Raw genomic sequence first — 19,800 nt, 5'->3', positions numbered from 1 at the left:
AGGGACGAGTCATGATAATCAAGATTAAACAAGTTACGACTGAGTTTTTTTACTCCAAGTTAACTCAAAGTGGCTCATATTAACTTTTCTCTGTGTCTTGATTGTTGTTCATTAAATCAAATCAACTTATCACAATCAGTTTGAAATTAGCTATTCAACACACACAGTCAATTGTTGTTAATCATCTTAATCGTATCTCAATTTAGTTATTGAAAATGTCTCTTGCTGCTCAAGTCTCCGCTAAGGTAAGTTAATCAAATTTGACAAAAAAAACGTTCCATTATCTAATCTAATCAACGTATCCGTGTTGATTTAATTGTTTGTATTGTTCAGGGTCTGTTAGTTTAATTGCACACGACAACTAATTGTCATCATGATAATCATTTAAGTTCCAACCTACAATCACATCATCATCATCATCATTCTTAGTCTTCATTATCATCGTAAAGTTTTTCTCCATCTTAATCTTAATCCTAATTTCGATTGAGCGATTTTAATTGTTCTATTGCCTTTGTAAAAACTTTTTTAGTTGTGATGCTTCAACTAATCATCGATTAGTTTAATCATTGGATTAACTTTTTCTCGGTTTAATTGTTTAATTGAATCAACAGCTCGCTGGTAAACGAGATACCCAATTGGAATCAGAAATCCTTCAATGGATCGCGGCCATTGTTGGCGAACCTCTTCCCGCTGGGTCATTCGAGGATGTACTCAAAGACGGAATCATCCTTTGCAAGTAAGTAGTAAATTGTCACAATTAATTGATCATGTTAGTAATTAGCTTATAGTAGACTATCAACATCGTAGTTAAATCTCTGCCATTCGAGTTAATTGAATGTTTTTTTCCGTCTATTAAAAGATGATGATTCTTGGCTCGTATTTTATTATTCATTAGTTGCCAATTTGCTGTCGATGTTTGTTGTTTATTTTTGATCGATTTCTATGATTGTGTTTATTGATTGTCGATTTTTTTTCTATCTAATAGATTGATGAACAAACTTGCACCAGGATCATGTAAGAAAATCGCAACTTCTGGACCAAGTTTCAAATTGATGGAAAACATCAATACCTTTCAAACAGCAGCTCGAAACTATGGAGTACCCGAGATCGATGTTTTCCAAACTGTCGATTTGTTTGAGAAGCGAAACATCCCTCAAGTCACCCAATGTCTTTTAGCTTTAGGAAGAACTGTAAGTTTTAACTTTGGTCCAAAAAAATAGTTCGAAGATAATTTGATCGTTTACTGATTTTCCATCTCTTCTCATAGTGTTACCTTCACTCCGACTTCAATGGACCTTATTTAGGACCTAAGCCCTCGGAAGAGTGCAAACGGGACTTCAGTGAAGAGCAACTCCGTGCCAGTGATGGAATCATTAGTTTGCAATATGGTTCAAACAAAGGTGCCAATCAAAGTGGACAGAACTTTGGTAATTCAAGGCACATGTAAATGAAGATGAGCAACACAATTAAAGTTAATTAGTCTCATCTAAAAGTAACCAAAAATGCAGCTAAATCCCAAAGAATCAAATTAAAATCCTAATTCATCAACTCTTTTTTTTCTGAAATCGATACTTTGATTTCTGAAATGACCTCTGGCCTTTTCTTAAAGTAAATCAAATTGTTTGATTGCCAATAGATGAGTTAATATCCATTATTGAATATCATTAAACCAGAAACGTTGATTCTCAATGATTTCTGTGAATCTTGCTGATTGATTGATTGATTGATTGATTGTTTGACTTTGAATTGAATTAAAGATAAAACTAAAATAAACAACCAACCGTTATAATCTTAAATCATTTCAAGCCAAGTATCATTCTTGGTTACAATTAATTATTATTAACGAACCCTTTTCACCAATTAAAAGTAACATTCACCTTCAATTTGTGGTGATCAATCATTAGTCGATTACTGATTACAATTGTAATTAACAAACGATTATTTCTCAAATCATGTTGAATTTTGGTTAAGGAAAATGTCACCGATTTTCAGGTTCATATTCAGATCAGATTCTGGAAATGATTCAATTTTTCTTCTCCTCCATGAGTCTTTATTGTACAGAACGATTGAGTTAATTGTACATTGGTATGAAAATGTAACTCTATTGATTGATTAGTTTAATTATCTTTTCAAAAATAACATTTTCTCCTTGTATCTTGAATCCATGAAACATGAGATGAACAATTTCAACGCAATTGCGAAAGGATCTTTCGGTTTCATTTTAGATAAAATTTTACTTGTAACCGATTCATCTGAGGTGAAAACAGGAATTAAAATTGATTTAAGCAATTCAACTGATTCTTCACTCAAATCACTGAATTGGAAGGTTTTTAAAACGGTAATTGGAATAGCGTCAAGTTTCAATAGTTCAACGATTAACTTTGATAAGTTACTTTTCTCAATGGACGATAAACGGTCCAGTTCATTGAGACGATCTCGAAGTGAATAGAGTAAAGATAATTTAAATTTACGATCACAACAGGTTAATTGTTTGAACAGGTAAATGTAAAATGGATTAAACTTTTTCTCCTTCAAAGCGACAAGGAGACAAACGTTGATTACTTCGGAAAATTGTTTACCTCCAACTTTCACCAATCTATGGGTACATTCAATGTAATCTTCACAATTAAGCAACGATTTAAGAATTAATTTACGAAGAGGTGTAACTAATCGTAGCTTGGAACATAACTTTTCACATAAATCGGGTTCGGAGGATTTTCCATCTGATTCTTGACTTTCTTGTGTTGAAGGTGTTGATTGAGTTACTTTCGATGTTGATGATGATTGTGATTCTTTGTCGATTTCAGACTTTGAAGATGATTCCAATAGTAATCCACCATTAATCCACCAACGATTACCTTGAATTACTTCATTGTATCTTCCAGGAATACAAGAGACCGAAGTCTTGGTTCTTAATCCATTCTTAATTGTGGTACGAAGGGTTGTAGTGTCAATTGAAGAAATTGGATTATCTTCGTTTAAACTGTTCAATTTGTTTACATTGTTATTCTTAATTGCTGCTAATGCTTCAAGCATGAAAACAATTCGCTTGTCTTGAGTTTCATATTGAGCTGCATGAGATTGAATATCGAGAATCATTTTCTTCAATTTAACTGGATCACCTCGACGAAGGATAAACCCGATCATTTTCAGAGTGGTCAAAATTACTTGGATACATTTAGCATTGAATCGGTTGGTCAGTTTTTCCATGATATCATATATAAGGTTTGAATCGATAATACCAGTTGCATGTAAATAGCAAAGGAAGGCAACCAAATTATCAATTATTTTAGATTCTTCATCTTCCTTACTATCAGTTAATTGGTTTAACATGATGTCCAATTGTTTGATAAATTGATGGATTATATGTCCACCGATTTCATCGCCAACATTAGTATTGAGAACAGCGATTAACATGGCATATTCACTGATTAATCTCTGAGGGGTTAGAAAGGCTTCTTGGATTAGTTGATTGTTGATACATTTCGTTAAACATAATGTGACCTGAAATAAACTATAATCTTTGAGTATTTCTTCAATACTTGAAGAGATTGTCATCAAATTAGAAGATGATAAACGATTCAAAAGGCCACGGACTCTTTTCATTGCTCTTTCATCGATCTCCTCATTGGAAAACGTTTCGAATTTTATTTTCGGCTTTTCCATTTTGATGATGTTTCCTTTTCTATCTTTTAATCTTCCATAAATATCTTCTTTCAGTTCATTACTTTCCTCTTCACTTTTTTCTTCATCTTGACTTTCTTCCTCTTCCATAGAGTCCATTCCATCATCACTGTCCATTTTTTCTTCATCTTCCTCAGAGAAATCATCTTCTTCCACTGGTTCTTTTTGAAACTTCTTTCTCTTCTTTGAACGATCCTCTGATCCTTTTTCTTCTGGTTCCTTTTTCTCAACTTGATCAATAATCGACCAAACATCACTTAAACCGAATTCATCAAAACACCGAGCGGTAGCATTTTTCTTCTTCTTGAATCCTAATTTTTTCTCCAATTTTCTAATTGTTTCATTATCTTGGTCAATACCATCTCGAAGTGAGGCCATCCTTGGATTCACGGAAGATAAATTGCCTGAGATTTAAAACGTTTCTGCTTTCGGCCCATTTCAATGTGATAATCCAACAAAACCTAAAACAAAGGAAAACAAAACAACAATCAGTACACAATTAGTACACAAAAAGATACGAAACTTACCCTTGACAATTAACAGATACAAAATACTAAACAAAACTAAATTAATTCACAAATTGATCAAGAAATTAAATGTAACAATTTGATTGAAACCAAAACAAAAACTCAACGTGAGTGAAAATCATATGATTCCGTTGCTAGGTAACCAAAATCATGTGTTTACTTTTTTGAATTTTTTTTCCAATGTTTTTGTTTACTTTTTGTTTAATTGTCTTTAATTGCTGTTGTCTTTTTGTTTTGTTAATTAACTGATTAGATGAATTTTTATTTTGCTTATGTTATTTATGTTTTTCTCTGTGGTCTCCTGTTGGTTCTTCATTGGGATGTGAAAGTTGGTGAAGATGAAACAAAAGGTTGGTTTGAATCTTCAACTCTAATTGTTATCGCTCATCCTGACGATGAGACAATGTTTTTTGGTCCATTACTGGTCAGTCTGATCTCAAATAGTCCTGATAAGATATTCATCTTGTGCTTGACCTCTGGTGATTTCTATGGTCTAGGTGCTATCCGTTCAATAGAGTTGATTACTGCTGTCCAGCAAATCGGTCTACCAAAAGTTAACCTTTTCTTGACTGACCAATTTAGAGATGGTTTTGATCAACATTGGAATTCAAGTTTAATCTCTTTGATTGTGGAAGAGAAGATTAGAAATCATAACATTACTCATGTAATTACATTCGATGAATTTGGAGTTAGTCATCATCCTAATCACAGAGATACACATTCATTTATTAAGGTTTTCTCTTCATCGTCAGGTCAACTTGCGACCTCAGTTAAATTTTTTCTCCTTGAAAGTGTTTCCCTTCATAGGAAATATTTATCATTTTTGGATATTCCAATTTCATTAATCGATATTGAAATTAATGATTGGCTATCGAACCACAAATATCCCAATCAGAGGAAATGGTTTTTCGGCCTAACACCTTCAAAGTATCTCAAGTTGGTTCGAGCTCTTTATGCCCATGAAAGTCAAATGGTCTGGTTTCGAAAAGTTTACTCGATATTATCAAGATACATGTTCATGAATACCCTGACTGATTACAATAGATGACGATAATAAATTATCAAAGACATTCTGCTTGGATAATTAACTTAATGTGGTTGTAAATTATTTATTACATTTTCACTTCGAGATTGTCTCAATGAATTAACGTTACAACTGGACCAACTGAAACTCGACTCTATCTCCATTGAAGTTTCTAAAAATCTACCGCTGATTTTGTGGATGATTATAATTAGAAGGCTTCGTTATCTTTGTAATGTTAAAAATTAGTTAATTGCACAACTTCTTACTTCCATTGATGAATAAATCTATTGGAAATCAAAAAGAAAGTTAAAGGATTCAATCAATTTTAACACTTTTATGAATATTTTTTATTTTGAATAAAGTAAATGATTGATTGTCAGAGATTAAATGATTGACCATTTCATACAATTACTTGGATACATGTTCGATTAACTTAAATGGTGCAGAAAATATTGATTAAATTACGAAACTTTTGAAACGTGCTTTTGATGATTATGTTTGAAATTTCGATTTCAAATCCATTAGCGTGGGTAGAGACACAATTAGTGTGAGTGCGAATGTAGATATTGACGTTATGAAGTTCGGAGTAATAACGAACAGACCTGCGAAAGTAAATCCGATGTCCTGTTTGGACATACGATAAATGAATAGATTAACCTGAAGATGGGCGATGAAAAGATTAGTAATCAATTAGATTAGTGTATTAACAAATTGTTATTTTTATTTACCTTTTTCTTGACCAATTCACTTTGACATTTGTATGAATAATCATTTAAATCCTCTAATCGCTCATACGAAAGCTTATTAACCACAATCAAGTTAATTGCTACGTAAAAATGAGCACTGAATTAACACTCAGATAAATTATTTCCACAGTGACATTTTCTTTTGCGATTAATATTTTAAGCGAATCAGCGACAACATAAAGAGTATAAGATAGAAACCAGAAGGTCAAATATCGTCGAAGGAACCTTTCGCTGAACTTTACCGCTCGAATCAATATGCTGTAAAACCTTCGACATTTTTCCAGTTCATCGTGGAATAGATTCTCGTTCGATATATCCAGGCTACTCATTCGAGAATTGAACAAGATGAAACCCGCTTGGAGATAGATGCTCATTTCAATGGCTATATAAAGTACTAAATACTCAGCAATTATAACGATATTACCAAGAACAACGTATATCCAATCTTGACTCATCCACTGTGATCTCAAGAAGCCAAAGGTTAACAGTAAAGACCAGAACAAGTACATTAGTGCTATGACTATCGATCTATTTTTTCGCCTTCTGTCGATGAGATTAACGATATCTTCTTTGTTCTCTAGTCTTAGTATCCTTAGAATTTCATTGAAATTAATGAGCATTTTCCATGGAAATGAACAAAGCATCAATGCATGAAATGTGTTGACAACAATAAAGAAAACTAAGAAGATGCATCCAGCTCGAGACAACTTAATCGCTTGATAACAATTGAAAATCACTCTGAATATTAGACTTCCAGAATAAATAAACGCCCCGAACGATAATATTGTAACGATGGTTTTAATTACTTTTGGCTTTGATATGATACTCTTATTGATGATTGGCTGTCGTTCATTTAAACGCAGCATTTTCACCTCAAACTCAAAGATAATAAAATGATTTGAATTTTCTTTCATTCAAACCAATTGATCTGATTCAGGGAGATTTCATTTCTTTGGGAACTATTAATTGATATATTTTCGTTTAATTCTCGTCCAGTCGCATGATTATCATCAATATCTCTGTATGATTGTTCAATTTCAAAGGCTGCTATTTGATTGATGGCAGAATCGCAGTCAATTTTAATCAATCATCAGATTTTCTCCACGTAGATTAAAATTTAAAATTAAGGCTCCTAGTGAGAATTAAAATAAAAAGTGTAAGCAATTTAATTAAATCGTCATCTCCTTACCACAATTTAAGGTAAGATAATTTACCATTTCTAACTGCAACACCTTCTAGATTTAAAGATTGTCCATCATAATCAATCCTTGATTACTTAATCAATTACTTTATAATATTTTACTTTTACGACCTTAACCGTAGATGCATCTATTTGATAGGACTACAATAATCAATAGTTAAATGACATGAAATTAAACAGATCTTAAGATTTTTTTGCGTCAGGCGATTCGCTTAAGCCAAGTACCTGTTTCGACATTCAAATCCACTTTTCTCTAATCAAAAACACGACTGAAGCAAAAAAGACACTTGAAAGGTAATAGGTAACTTGAAAGAAATTACAAATTTTGAAAATTCTGATTAGTTTAAAATCAATTTATTGGACCCTGTGCTTGATTAGATACTTTTAATGTTGACAATTATGTTTACGATTTCGATTTCAAATCTATTAATGTGGGTAGAGATACAATTAGTGTTAGTATGAACGTGAATATTGATGTGATGAAGTTCGGTGTGATAACGAATAGACCTGCAAAGTAAATCCGATGTCCTGTTTGGACATACGATAAATGAATAGATTAACCTGGAGATGAACAATGAAAAGATTAGTAATCAATTAGATTAGTGTATTAACAAATTATTATTTTTATTTACCTTTTTCTTGACCAATTCACTTTGACATTTGTATGAATAATCATTTAAATCCTCTAATCGCTCATACGAAAGCTTGTTAACCGCAATTAAATTGTTTGTAATGTAAAGAACTACAATTATATTGAATGCTAAATAGAACATTTCGATTTGAATTTTACCGGCCAATATAAAGATTTTAATTGCATCACCGAAACCTTGAATGACAAATTGGATATAAAATAGTATCAGATATTTTCGAAAAAACTTTTCAACAAGTTGTGTCATGCGAATCAATGAACTGTACATTTTACGCCATTTTTCCAGCTCATTATAAAAAAGAACTTCATCTAATCGGCTCAAATCAGGTATTCTATTATTGAACAACATGAAAGCTCCTTGTAGGTAAATGCTCATCTCAATAAGGAAACTATTCAATAGAAAATCATGGGCAAAACAATATTACCAAAGAATACTAATAATGAAGGAAACTCAATTTCCATGGTAATTGATTGGGTAAATCTAAAATGATTGAAGAACACTACTAATGAAATATACAGAATTGCAAGGAAAAATGTTTTGAACTTTATTCTTTTTCGAACATAATTCGCAAGTCCTTCATCTTCTTCTAATCGTAGATTTCCGAAAATCTCAATGAATTTCTTCATGTATTCCCATGAAAATGAATAAACTATCCAAGCTTTCGCAGCGATCGCAACAACGGTAGAAATCATCAAATAACAACGGAACTTTATCAATTTTTCTTCATAGTAACAATCGAACATTATTTTCGATGAAAACATCACGATAAACGGTAACAGTCCAAAAGTTAACGATAAAAGTACAATTCTGATCACTTTAGTCTTTGAAAAAATACTTTCGCTAATCAAGTTTCTATCATACAGATGATCCATAATTTTATCAATATAATTTACACTACAAAGAATTATGGTTCAACTAATTCCAATATCAAGGTTGAATATAATAATAATTGATTCTCAGAAGATCTGATTGCTGTTATGAATAACATATTGGTTAATTGCTGATATCATGTTGACCACGATCGGTTTTTGTAAACAATCAATAAATTTCAGGTGAATAAGTTTAAGAACAAGTTTAATCATCATTTTATGATTGAATGATCAGAGATAGAGTTCAAATTGAATCTACACAATTGTTACAAAAGTTTGACAATTTAAACGTCAAAATTACCTTGATTGATCATGTTAAGAATTGAATCTCGATAATTAAGAAGAGGTAGAGATTTGATTGTTGTTTTGTTCGGATAAAGTTGAAAGATGACAATAAGAAATAATTAATCAAACCAGCTGATTGTTGGAAATAATAAAAAATTGAAAAGTTAGAAATTAACTCAACGGATAATTAAGAAAGCAGTTTAGGCTACTTTAGATATTTTAAGCTCTTCGATTGGAGATTCTTGGCCATTTTGACGAGACAAATAATTCCATAAGATCTGAGGAATACGATAACCATTAGATAATTGATGTTGATCATTTTTCTCAGAATTTTCTTCATCCGAATCATTTCGATTTTTTTTCTTCTTTTTCTTTAAACTTTTCTTTGACTTTCGCCTTTTCGCCAATAATTGACCAGCAATTGATTTCGAATCTTCTCCATGATCATCCTTGAATCGTTTCTTCCAGCCTTTATCCCGAAGTAGATCATGTTTCTCCTGAGTATCTCCCCATTCCTCTTTATGGTATAAATTTTTCCATCCATGTTTCTTATGACCTTTGTCTTCAACCCAATCGATAGCAGTTAGTTCACCATCTTTGTTTCTAACAATTCTCTTGACAATCAATCTACCTGGTTTTTTACTTCTAACAACAGTAGTCTTTTCTTTATCGGAATCAGAATCAGAATCAGAATCATCACCTTCAGGTTCCTCTTCGGCTTCAACATTTCCACTTTTAAGAGTTGAAAAGGTTGTCTCACCTTCGTCACTTTCGTCACCTTCATCGCCATCACGATATATCAGAACTGCTCCTTTAGGTAATTGTTGACCTAATTTACCATCAACAATTGTTGATCCTTGATTCTTTTTACTCTTGATAACTTTAACTATCTCTCCGCCATCATTAAGATTTTCTGATTGTCCATCATGTATACCAAACGAATGTAATACCTGTCTAGCAATCGAACTGCCGATATCACCGTCTAACGGGATAAACTGTGGTCTTTGATTATCACCGGATTGAAATAAATTTCCAACATTCGATAAATCAATTGGAGCCAATGAATTGATGGACGTTGATTGAGTTAATAAACTTGGATCAATCAAGTATTGCACCGGTGATTCTGGTATGAAAGGTCCATTCTGATGACCATTGGTAGTAACTTCGGTTGACAGAATCCCTTGAGTACAATTAGTATAACCAATTAACAGAGTAACACTGATGAGAATAGCTTTTGGTAATATCAGCTATTAACAGAGAGCAATGAAAAAAGCACAATTAGTAAAATTAACAGTCACAATCAACAATTTCTTACCTGATTAACTATTGAGATGAGATTTGATAGCGATATCATTAGGATACTCTAACGTTGCTGGTTAATTGTGATTAGTTGATTCAAGTTGTCACGATAAAATAATCTAATCAAATGAAGCCAATTTACAGTTAACTTATCTTCTTATTTTAATTGTTATTTCCTCATCTTCAAATTATCAGGTCGATTGAATTAATCTCTTCATCCATTTAATTGTTTGGCTAACCATTTACATCTTGTGATTATTTAGATTTGATTAAATGTAAATACTGTTACGATTTCAATGACAACAATCAGTGCATTTAGATAATAATCAACTTTCAAATGAACAATTAAATCGTTTGCAATTAAACCTCTCATTCTCAATCTCAATTGTAATCAGTATCATTTGTTAATCAAATAGTACAAAGTCACCGGAAATATATAACATTGACAATTAGCAATCTAATTTAATTTCGTTTAATTTTTTTTATTCAAATTCTAATCTGATTAACTAATTGAGTTACAGTTGATTGTAAGATGACATGTTTTCATTGGAAAAGTTATTAGATTGAAACAGTTAGATTGTAATAATTAACTAACAATTGGAAAGTTTTCAATTCCATAATATTGATTAAATGATAAAGTAAAATTGGTCAATCGGTCAACTGACCATAATGATCAATAAACTGTTGTTTATTTATCAATCAATTATTTGTTACATTTAATTGTTACATTTAATTGTTACTCAGAATCATAAATGAATTACAATCGATTGAATCTTTTACCAAGTAAGATGTTGAAATTTTTATCCTCTCGACCAATGGTCATCTTGATCTGTTTTATTGGTTTCTCCTTACAACTGACCGATGTTGTCTATGAATACCTTAAGTTTAAGGTTCGTCATGAAGTGATCTATGTTCATCCCGATGAGGTTGAGTTACCCGAAGTGGACATTTCGATGACCCTTAGTCCACTTATCAATATGAGTAAACTTTACAATCGAGTTCCCGAAAAGTTAAGGAAATTGTGTCGAGAGATATTGAAAACGCCGAAACTTGAATTGAATTCATTACAAGAATTTAATCAAAAATGTCTCCATGAAATTAAAGTTTCTCCCGATGTATTAACTGTCCATTTATCACAAATATTGACCATCGGAGATGTTGAAGCAACTCTAGTGGATCTGAGTTCAAATATTACCTCAATATCGGTCCAGGGTTCCGATGAAATGACGGAGAAGCACAAATATTGCTCGGTTGGAAAACACTTCAATGGTTACAGTTATTTCTTGAGAATTTCTTGTCGCAATCAAACTAAACCAATTGTTATAAGTTCTACAAGAAACTTTATGGGGAACAATCCGATCATGTGTTTTACCCATAACATAAATCGACGATTTGGCTTTAGATTATCTCCTGCCAATAGTAATATCGAAAGTCGTGGAAGTAAATACAAAATTGTTGAACCAACTCAACACATGATTCATTCCCATTTTCGTAGATCGATCAGTACTCTTTTACCTTGGCCTTGGTCAACACGATGTGTTCATCATAATCGATCTTCAGTCTTCATGAGCTGTATGAATAAACAATTAGCTGATCACAATAGTGTTTATACCGATGCAGTCTTACCCTTTGGAGAGTACCATCAATCTGAATATCGATTTACCAATTACTTTGATAATAGTAAATTATTTGAACAAATGGCGATAAAATGTCAACAATTAATAAAAGTACCTGAGTGCTATAGTATCAAATATGAAACTTTTACTCAACAGTATTCAGTCGAGGGAGGAAATGGTTCACTCATTTGCGTCGAGCCGACATTAGATCCTGACCTGGAGATTCTTGTTTACCCTAAATTGACTTTAAGCGAACTGTTGATTTACGTCAGCAGTATTTCAGGGGTTTGGTTCGGATTTTCGATTTATGGAACGTTACAAAGTAATAATAACTATGTGTGTTTACGATCTCATTGTAATCGCAAGGTAAAAACTGGCGAAGAAACAAAAGAAACTACTGATCCACAATGTACCTCAAATCAAAATGATTAACTAACGATTAAACTATTGATATGAATTTGAAAGAAAAAAACAAAATGGTTTCAGCCGATCCTGCAGAGTATTAGTTACGTAATTTCCAGAGTTCAATCACTTTGAATTTCTATCAAAATAACTAGAGATTTATGACCGATTTCTTATTGATAGTTACATGTAACTATGGAATAGATTATCATACACCTTAATCAACCTTGGAAAGGATCGAGTTTAATTTCAAGGTTAGTGATGAGAAAACTTTTTTTTGGAACCTGAAACTTGAAATCAAGTTTTTGAAGAGAATTTCGACTTGCCGGTAAAGTTTATTTTCTTAAATTAACTTGGTCACTATTCTCTGATCACAGAAGTGATGGCTTCAATTCGCAATTGCTTTATTCTTCTATCGTTGAATTTACTCTACCTAAACCATATACAGTCTTTATCATGTTCAAAAAAACTCGAGTAAGTGAAAGATATGATTTTATCTCATCTGAGTTTCGAAATCACAGATTTTTATTGAAAAATAGTATCTAATCCATAATTATACAATTTTTTCTTATCCAGTGCTAAACAATCAATTGAAAACTGTGATCAAAGTTTGAACATTACTAAGTTGAGGTTTCTACAAAGAACCAATCCATTTGATTTATTAAACCCGAAATTGCAAAAGACGTCGAAACCCGAATCCATAAATGTAAGTAATAGATAAGTTTTCCACCATATTAAATAAACAGAACTTAAATGTTTCGCTTTCATTTTTTGATAAAGAAATCGAAAAATGATACACAATCATGTAATTCGGGCCTCAGTGGATCTTCTTGTCGTGATGAACGTAAAGTTAAATCAAGTCGAGTTTATTCTGATATTGTTGCTGATGATAAATCTAATGGCAAGTGTGGTGGTGTTTTGAATTCACCAAACGGAATTGTGACCTCGCCGAATTATCCTAATCCATTCAATGTTCCTGGTGAATGTCTTTGGAAGATTAGAACATCAGATGGATCTCGTTTGGTTGTTAATCTAATTGATTTGGAATTAGATTCTTCTCTTAATTGTACTCAAAATGTGTTAATCATTTACGATGGACCAACTGATCAAGACTCTCAACTATTAGTTGCTTGTAATCAGAAACAACTTGATAATAATTTGATTACTTCAAGAGGCAACGAGTTGACAATCAAGTTAATCACAAATGAATCAACAAGTTATGTCAAAGGTTTTAAATTTTCTTATCAAATTGATTGTAATAATTTCATTGAGGGCATCAGTGGATCAATAAAGAGTCCAATCAACCAGAGCTCAAAGAGTCTTAATTGCTCTTGGACAATTAAAGTACCAAAAGGAAACAATATAAGTTTGGTTATTGAAAATTTTAAATCAGTTGATTCATCATGTTCATCAAGTTACTTATCATTTATTGGTAATCAATCAACCAAAACCTTCTGTCAATCAGTTGATTACACAGATTTCGATCAAATTTTAATCACTGAAAATCAAGTACAGGTTAACTTTGTTAATCTTAATCCTGATAATCAATCATATTTCCGATTAGAGTGGAAACTAGTTGGATGTGGAGGTGACATTCATGAAAGTGAAGGTGAATTGGTTTCTCCAAGTTATCCTGATTCTTATCCAAACGGACTCAATTGTCTGTGGACTATTCATGGTAAACCAAGTCATAAGGTCGAAATCTACATTTACGAATATCATATTGAGAGAAATGACTCTTTGCAGATATTTGATGGACCGAATACAAGATCACCTCGAATTTTAAATTTTTTCGATCGTCTCTATGAACCAAACAAAATCGTAACAACCAAAAATCAAGTAACAATATTTTTTGAAGTTGATGAGCATTTCAATGGAAAAGGATTTAGATTATCATACAAAATAAAAAGAAGTTACCGATGTGACAATGACCACCATTCAATCAAAGGTTCAATTTCTTCGCCAAGTTACCCGAATCGTTTTGTTAAAGAGAATTCATGTAAATGGTCGATTGACACAATAAAAAGTTACCCTGTGATCACAATCGAAGATCTGGACATTCCCTGGTCACTCAACTGTACTGATCATTATTTGAAGTTCATAACTCCTCAGAAAACGGAACTTGCTCGATTTTGTGGTAATTCATTCCCTAATTATCCAATCATGTACAATTCAAGCTACACAATTTTAATTGATTACTATTCGAAGAGTCAACATAACGGACGAGGATTCAAGTTCAATTACGGAATAAACTGTGATTTGACCCGTTACATATTCAACTTTGATCATGAATTCGAAAACTTATATTACCCAGCAAATGTTGTTGGCTCTTCATGTAGTTATCATTTTGTATCTGACGATCCATCGGCTCAAACGCGAATACAATTTGTTGATTTTTCCATCAATTCAAATTCTGGAAGTTACCTTGAGATACAAGAACAAACATCGAATGATTCATTACAGGTAATTCGATACAATAACTCTTCTCTTCCGTTGCCTCGGACTTATGGAGCACCGTTTCATATCCATACTAAAGGTCAAGTTATGTTCAATTTCAAATACGATAAAGATTTAAACAAATGTTCATATGAACTGAATAGTTGGGAAGGCACATTAAATTCACCAGGATATCCGAATGATTATCCTCCTTCTCGAACTTGTGTTTGGAAAATTAATCTTGCTCCAGGTAATTTTATTTCTTTGAAGTTTCATTCATTTGATATTCAATATGATCAATTCTGTGCTTTGGATCATTTGGAGATTCGAGAAGAAAATGAATCAGGTAAACTCATTGGCCGATTTTGTGGATCAAATTTACCTCAATTAAACTCGACTCAATATTATCCAAGTCTATGGATTAGATTTAAATCTCATGCTAATGGTTCAGCTTCTGGATTCAAAGCTTCATACAAAACAATCAAAGATGTGAAAATTAGCTCGGATTCTGGTAAAATTGGATCATTTGCTTATCCAAGATTATTTTCATCGGAAAACAATCAAAGTTGGACAATTAAGACCAGTGACTTGAATAAGATTAAGTTTAAATTGGAATCAATTGATATTCTCGATGATTCGTTTGACAGCTCATGTACTAATTCAAGTGTCACAATTTATGATGGTCCATCAGAGAACAGCTCGATTCTCGGTCAGTTTTGTGGTTATCGTGCTGATGACAATCCAATTTACACAACTTCTTCAGTTGCTTATGTCCATTTCAAGCCAAACTTTCAAATTTCTAGGTTCTTGTTGAGCTGGACATCGTTCCAAAGTGACATTGCACCTCCACTTATTGCTGATTTTAATCACCCATGTAAATACACTGCGAGTCTTAAAATGAACCAAAATACAACGTTACTCTCAAGTTTTTATCCAGATGGTGTCAATTGTAGTTGGACCATTTCGAGTCCTATTGGAACTCAATTACAAGTCGAAATCAATGAGATGGATATTAAGTCCCCGTCACATGAAAAATGTACTAATAAGAACGGAGTCTCTTTTTATGATTATTGTTTCGACCATCAAAAAGTTATGAAAATCAATAGAATAGTCTGCGATTCAAAAGAAAAACTATTCACTCTCCAGGGCAATCAATCGTTGATCACATTCTTCAACTATAGCGGCTCATCAACCGAACTAAAAGGGTTCAACATAACAGTGAGACCGATTTGTGGTGGTACATTTTATGGACCAACAGGTAATATCGATTCGTCTTTACTTGGACCATTCGAAACTTGTTCATGGAAAATCGTTGTACCAAAAGGTCAACGAGTTGAAATTAAATTCAAATCTTTTAACTTGGGTTCGTATGACGACCATTGTTCTAATGGTTATTTAAGTATTCGCAATGGTGACTCACCTAACTCTCGATTCATTGGACACTATTGTGGGTCTAACTTACCTAAGAAAATAATATCAGCTTCGAATCAACTTTTCATATCAACTTATGTTCCTGCATCAGAACAATTTGTAAGTCCACAATCTGAATACTTAATAACAATTTGTTTCATGAATCGATTTTATCTCTTGCAGGAATTTTCTTTGTCTTATCGACAAGTCTCAACTCCATGTGAACTTTACGTCGAACTAAACCAATCAAGTCCATCGGCTATACTTCAGCTCCCTGGATACCCTCACCCTCCTGTCGAATATTCTGAGTGTTATTGGGTCATTAAAGCACCAATCAACAGAGTTATTAGAATTGATTTCGAAATACCAGATCACGATGTTGGATGCAATTTGAATACGACTCATATTGATATTCACGATGGTTATACTCAAGTTGCTCCTAAACTTGGTCGATTCTGTCCAATAGCTCGAACAACAAGTGTCATTTCATCAGATAATCGGATGTTCATTCACTTTCTTTCTAAAGGAGGGGCTGGTTCAAGTTCGTTCAAGGCAACAGTTAATCTTCATATTTGTGGTGGTAGTTTTGTTGTTCATGAGATAAGCGTAATCCAAAGTTTATCTTATCCTAAGCCATATGATTCTAACCTAACATGTAATTATTATATTTACTCAGCAAAAATGTCGGAAATGTTGACTTATCAATTTGAAACATTCGATTTACCTTCAAATGAGAACTGTAGCTCAGGTGATTACTTAGCAATTCATGAATTTGACTCATCGGGTAAACTTCTCAGTAAAGTATGTGGTACACAAGAATCTGAGGGAGATATCATGAGACCTAATGTCAATCAACTATTCATGGTCTTCAAATCAGATTCCGTGATCGCTGGTAAAGGTTTCTGGGTTTGGTTCGATTATACTGTGGATGGTAAGTTTATTAATATCAGAATTACTCCATTTTCTAATCCCGTTATTGTCTTTATTTTCTGATATTATCAGCGGATTGTGATGTATTTTGGTCAGAAGACTCAGGAGTTATTAGCTCTCCTCGATTCCCTGGCATCTATCCAGGTCCTAGAAATTGCACATTTGCTTTCATCGGTCAACCTGATAAAAGAATCACTCTCAACTTTACAAATTACAATCTAAAATCAGCTGATAACTTATGCCTTGATAAAATACTAATCGATTACAATCCTGATATATTGATAAAATCCAAGTCATTTTTCAGCTTGGCAATGACACCAAACAATTTTACACTTCCTTGTGAATCAAAGCCCACTAATTATGTAATTGAATCTCCAAACAACGTACTTGTAGTTTACTTTGAAACTCATTCTGGTCTAGATTCTGGTCAAGGTTTTAGAGCTGAATACAGTAAAGATAGACCAACAGGTAAAGTTACTCGAAGGTCTAACATAAGAGCCTTATAATGAAATTATCGAATCGTTATATTCAATGATATAGAATGTGGTGGAATAATTAACTCCGATTCAACTTCGATCATTTCGAAAACTTTTCCCAGCCATTGATGATTCTAGAATTTCATGTGTTTGGTTTATTGAAGCTGCAACAGATGAGAATTTAGGCTGTAAGTATTAATACATATGAAGATTCGAACCTTTAATTGGATTCCAATGAACTTGTTTCTATTCTGATACCAGCAAACGATAAAGTTACACCTTGGATAACATTTGAGAAGATTGAGGTATTGGGATCAGCTGAAAATGATTCAATTTGCTCTGATGGAAAAATTACACTTGGATTTGCTCAAGGTTTGTTTTCAATCGAAATCAATATTTACTAATTTTTATTACAATAATACTTTAATTTCAGGTTCACTTTTACCAATCGCAAATCTTGAATTGTGTGGAAACAGTTCTGAGGTGATAACAGCTATTTATCCTGTTTCATTTTCATACTATAATCTCCTCAGTGCCTCTTTCAATCGTACTCGAGGTTATCGCGGGTTCGAAGCCACTTATCACATGAGTAAATGTGGTGGATCCTTGAGTTCAGGTGAAAGTAATGTAACATCACCAGGTTGGCCTGATGAAAACTATCCGCTTGATACAGTTTGCGTTTGGACTCTTATCAATCAAGATTATGGTGAAACTAATACACAAATACAGCTCGACTTTAGATCATTTGAACTTGAAGACGACTGCTCGAAAGATTATTTAGAAATCTATGAGTTTGATGCACGAGGATTGAATAAACTCGGTCGATATTGTTCCAAAAACAAACCACCATTCATATGGACATATAAAAGTGGCATTTCAATCGTATTCAAGAGTGACAAAGACACACCAAGAAAAGGGTTCATGTTTAACATAAAAACGATAAAAAGCACTTGTGGTGGATACAGAACAAGTGGTCACGAAAACTACGCACGAGCTCTTTCCCCTTACAAAGCTGATCAACATTGTGAATCAATATTAGAAGTCGATCCCATGTCCCAACTTAATTTGACTTTTGTCAATCGATTTGAAATCGAAGACTCAGTTAATTGTTCTAAAGATTATCTCGATATCAATGAATGGAGAAACAACTCTTGGCATCATTTCGGTCGATATTGTGGGTACAATTCACCAGGGTCGATCATCTTCAAGGAGAATAGAGGTCAACTTATATTCCATTCAGACGGAGATGATCGTCGGGGAGATGGATTCGATTACTATGTAACGAAATATTGTCAATTAACCATTGATAAAAGAGGAAATGGAACTATCGAAAGTCCTGATTATCCAAATTACTACGGTATCAATTATTGCGAATGGACTTTTAAGGGAGAAGAACCAAATGATACGATCCATGTGCATTTTAAGCATTTCGACATTGATTCTGAAGAGTCCTGTGATGGTAATTATCTAGAGCTGGTGAAGAAAAGTGCCACAGTTAAAGGAAATCTGGTTCGGAGATATTGTTCTAAGAACTCCCCTAAACATATATCGTCTAAAGGAAGTTTAAAGATTATTTCGATGTCAAATAAGGCTAGTTTGTCGAAGGGATTTACCTTCGATTATCGAATAATTCAATCTCAATAATTCAACTTTGCTATCTATCTAATAAATTTGACAGTTATTAGCATAAAAATCTGTGAATATAGTTCTTTTAAAGTTCTTACACACTAAATTTACTAGAAGAAACAAGCTAATAATGTTACATATAACATTTTAGAAGGATCTGGACTTTCGAAGTATCGATGTCAGTAGTGGTGCCTCGGCCTCTCAACCACTCAGAAGAATTTGAAAAAAGTCTAGTAAAAATGTGACCTGACAAATAGAACCTACCCTTAATCTTTAAATCATTTATGTAATACGTCTCTCTTTCAATTTACAGTTGTGATTTCACTTTGAGCAATTTATTGAAACATCATGGTGCTAACGATTCAACAGATCTGGTATCAGCTAAGCAAAAGACTGGTGAGCAATAAGTCAACTGAGCAAATGACACCTGCGCAAAAATCAATTGAGCAAAATTGAGGGCGCTTCGATCTCAATCAAATTAACATGGAAAAACTCATAGGGATACTATAGTAGTTTAATTACAGAGATGAAAATGGTACTTTATTATAATTCATGATAAATTAGGATATAAAAGTATCTTCTGCGCACAAGTATAAACAACGCGCACCCTTTTTTTCCG

At 32.9% G+C, this 19,800-nt stretch overlaps 6 protein-coding genes across 6 annotated transcripts; 4 read left to right on the top strand and 2 right to left on the bottom strand.

Moving 5' to 3' along the window:
- The first annotated feature begins 19 nt into the window (after nt 1-19).
- On the top strand, nt 20-1,776 carry LOC128392308 (muscle-specific protein 20-like). Its single transcript, XM_053352312.1, has 4 exons — nt 20-245; nt 612-736; nt 986-1,190; nt 1,268-1,776. The coding sequence occupies exons 1-4, from the start codon at nt 216-218 to the stop codon at nt 1,445-1,447; spliced, it is 540 nt and encodes a 179-aa protein (XP_053208287.1). The 5' UTR covers nt 20-215; the 3' UTR covers nt 1,448-1,776.
- Nucleotides 1,777-2,022: 246 nt separating this feature from the next.
- On the bottom strand, nt 2,023-4,358 carry LOC128392294 (nucleolar MIF4G domain-containing protein 1 homolog). The gene is made up of 2 exons (XM_053352298.1): nt 4,212-4,358; nt 2,023-4,145 (listed from the first exon to the last, which is right to left on the bottom strand). The coding sequence occupies exon 2, from the start codon at nt 4,060-4,062 to the stop codon at nt 2,122-2,124; it is 1,941 nt and encodes a 646-aa protein (XP_053208273.1). The 5' UTR covers nt 4,063-4,145; nt 4,212-4,358; the 3' UTR covers nt 2,023-2,121.
- A 16-nt stretch (nt 4,359-4,374) lies between these two features.
- Nucleotides 4,375-5,673, top strand: LOC128392303 (N-acetylglucosaminyl-phosphatidylinositol de-N-acetylase-like). The gene has a single exon (XM_053352307.1). It carries the CDS (start codon nt 4,465-4,467, stop codon nt 5,257-5,259), a length of 795 nt encoding a protein of 264 aa, XP_053208282.1. The 5' UTR covers nt 4,375-4,464; the 3' UTR covers nt 5,260-5,673.
- Nucleotides 5,674-8,889: 3,216 nt separating this feature from the next.
- On the bottom strand, nt 8,890-10,479 carry LOC128392299 (uncharacterized). Its single transcript, XM_053352302.1, has 2 exons — nt 10,302-10,479; nt 8,890-10,233 (listed from the first exon to the last, which is right to left on the bottom strand). Exons 1-2 carry the CDS (start codon nt 10,338-10,340, stop codon nt 9,187-9,189), a joined length of 1,086 nt encoding a protein of 361 aa, XP_053208277.1. The 5' UTR covers nt 10,341-10,479; the 3' UTR covers nt 8,890-9,186.
- A 2,134-nt stretch (nt 10,480-12,613) lies between these two features.
- Nucleotides 12,614-17,684, top strand: LOC128392505 (cubilin-like). Its single transcript, XM_053352531.1, has 6 exons — nt 12,614-12,777; nt 12,880-13,009; nt 13,084-16,269; nt 16,333-17,080; nt 17,152-17,547; nt 17,620-17,684. Exons 1-6 carry the CDS (start codon nt 12,686-12,688, stop codon nt 17,682-17,684), a joined length of 4,617 nt encoding a protein of 1,538 aa, XP_053208506.1. The 5' UTR covers nt 12,614-12,685.
- LOC128392300 (tolloid-like protein 2) lies at nt 17,684-19,329 on the top strand. Its single transcript, XM_053352303.1, has 3 exons — nt 17,684-17,743; nt 17,817-17,927; nt 17,989-19,329. The coding sequence occupies exon 3, from the start codon at nt 18,141-18,143 to the stop codon at nt 19,197-19,199; it is 1,059 nt and encodes a 352-aa protein (XP_053208278.1). The 5' UTR covers nt 17,684-17,743; nt 17,817-17,927; nt 17,989-18,140; the 3' UTR covers nt 19,200-19,329.
- The last annotated feature ends 471 nt before the right edge of the window (nt 19,330-19,800 follow it).

The sequence above is a fragment of the Panonychus citri genome, unplaced genomic scaffold (assembly GCF_014898815.1).
Source record: "Panonychus citri isolate SS breed McGregor unplaced genomic scaffold, ASM1489881v1 Contig00136, whole genome shotgun sequence".
NCBI classification, from domain to species: Eukaryota; Metazoa; Arthropoda; class Arachnida; order Trombidiformes; family Tetranychidae; genus Panonychus; species Panonychus citri.
Note: the sequence above shows the minus strand (reverse complement) of the source record. Positions and strands in the feature narration are given on the sequence as shown.

Bases quoted from the DNA above. Each gene is read 5' to 3' on its own strand.
- LOC128392505 (XM_053352531.1), top strand. From the start codon at position 12,686: ATGGCTTCAATTCGCAATTGCTTTATTCTTCTATCGTTGAATTTACTC. The intron at 13,010-13,083 runs GTAAGTAATAGA...TTTTTGATAAAG, and splicing joins CGAAACCCGAATCCATAAAT to AAATCGAAAAATGATACACA. The intron at 17,081-17,151 runs GTAAGTTTATTA...TGATATTATCAG, and splicing joins GTTCGATTATACTGTGGATG to CGGATTGTGATGTATTTTGG.
- LOC128392303 (XM_053352307.1), top strand. From the start codon at position 4,465: ATGAATTTTTATTTTGCTTATGTTATTTATGTTTTTCTCTGTGGTCTC.
- LOC128392300 (XM_053352303.1), top strand. From the start codon at position 18,141: ATGAGTAAATGTGGTGGATCCTTGAGTTCAGGTGAAAGTAATGTAACA.
- LOC128392294 (XM_053352298.1), bottom strand. From the start codon at position 4,062: ATGGCCTCACTTCGAGATGGTATTGACCAAGATAATGAAACAATTAGA.
- LOC128392299 (XM_053352302.1), bottom strand. From the start codon at position 10,340: ATGATATCGCTATCAAATCTCATCTCAATAGTTAATCAG. The intron at 10,234-10,301 runs GTAAGAAATTGT...CTCTGTTAATAG, and splicing joins TCATCTCAATAGTTAATCAG to CTGATATTACCAAAAGCTAT.
- LOC128392308 (XM_053352312.1), top strand. From the start codon at position 216: ATGTCTCTTGCTGCTCAAGTCTCCGCTAAG. The intron at 246-611 runs GTAAGTTAATCA...TTGAATCAACAG, and splicing joins CTGCTCAAGTCTCCGCTAAG to CTCGCTGGTAAACGAGATAC. The intron at 737-985 runs GTAAGTAGTAAA...TCTATCTAATAG, and splicing joins GACGGAATCATCCTTTGCAA to ATTGATGAACAAACTTGCAC.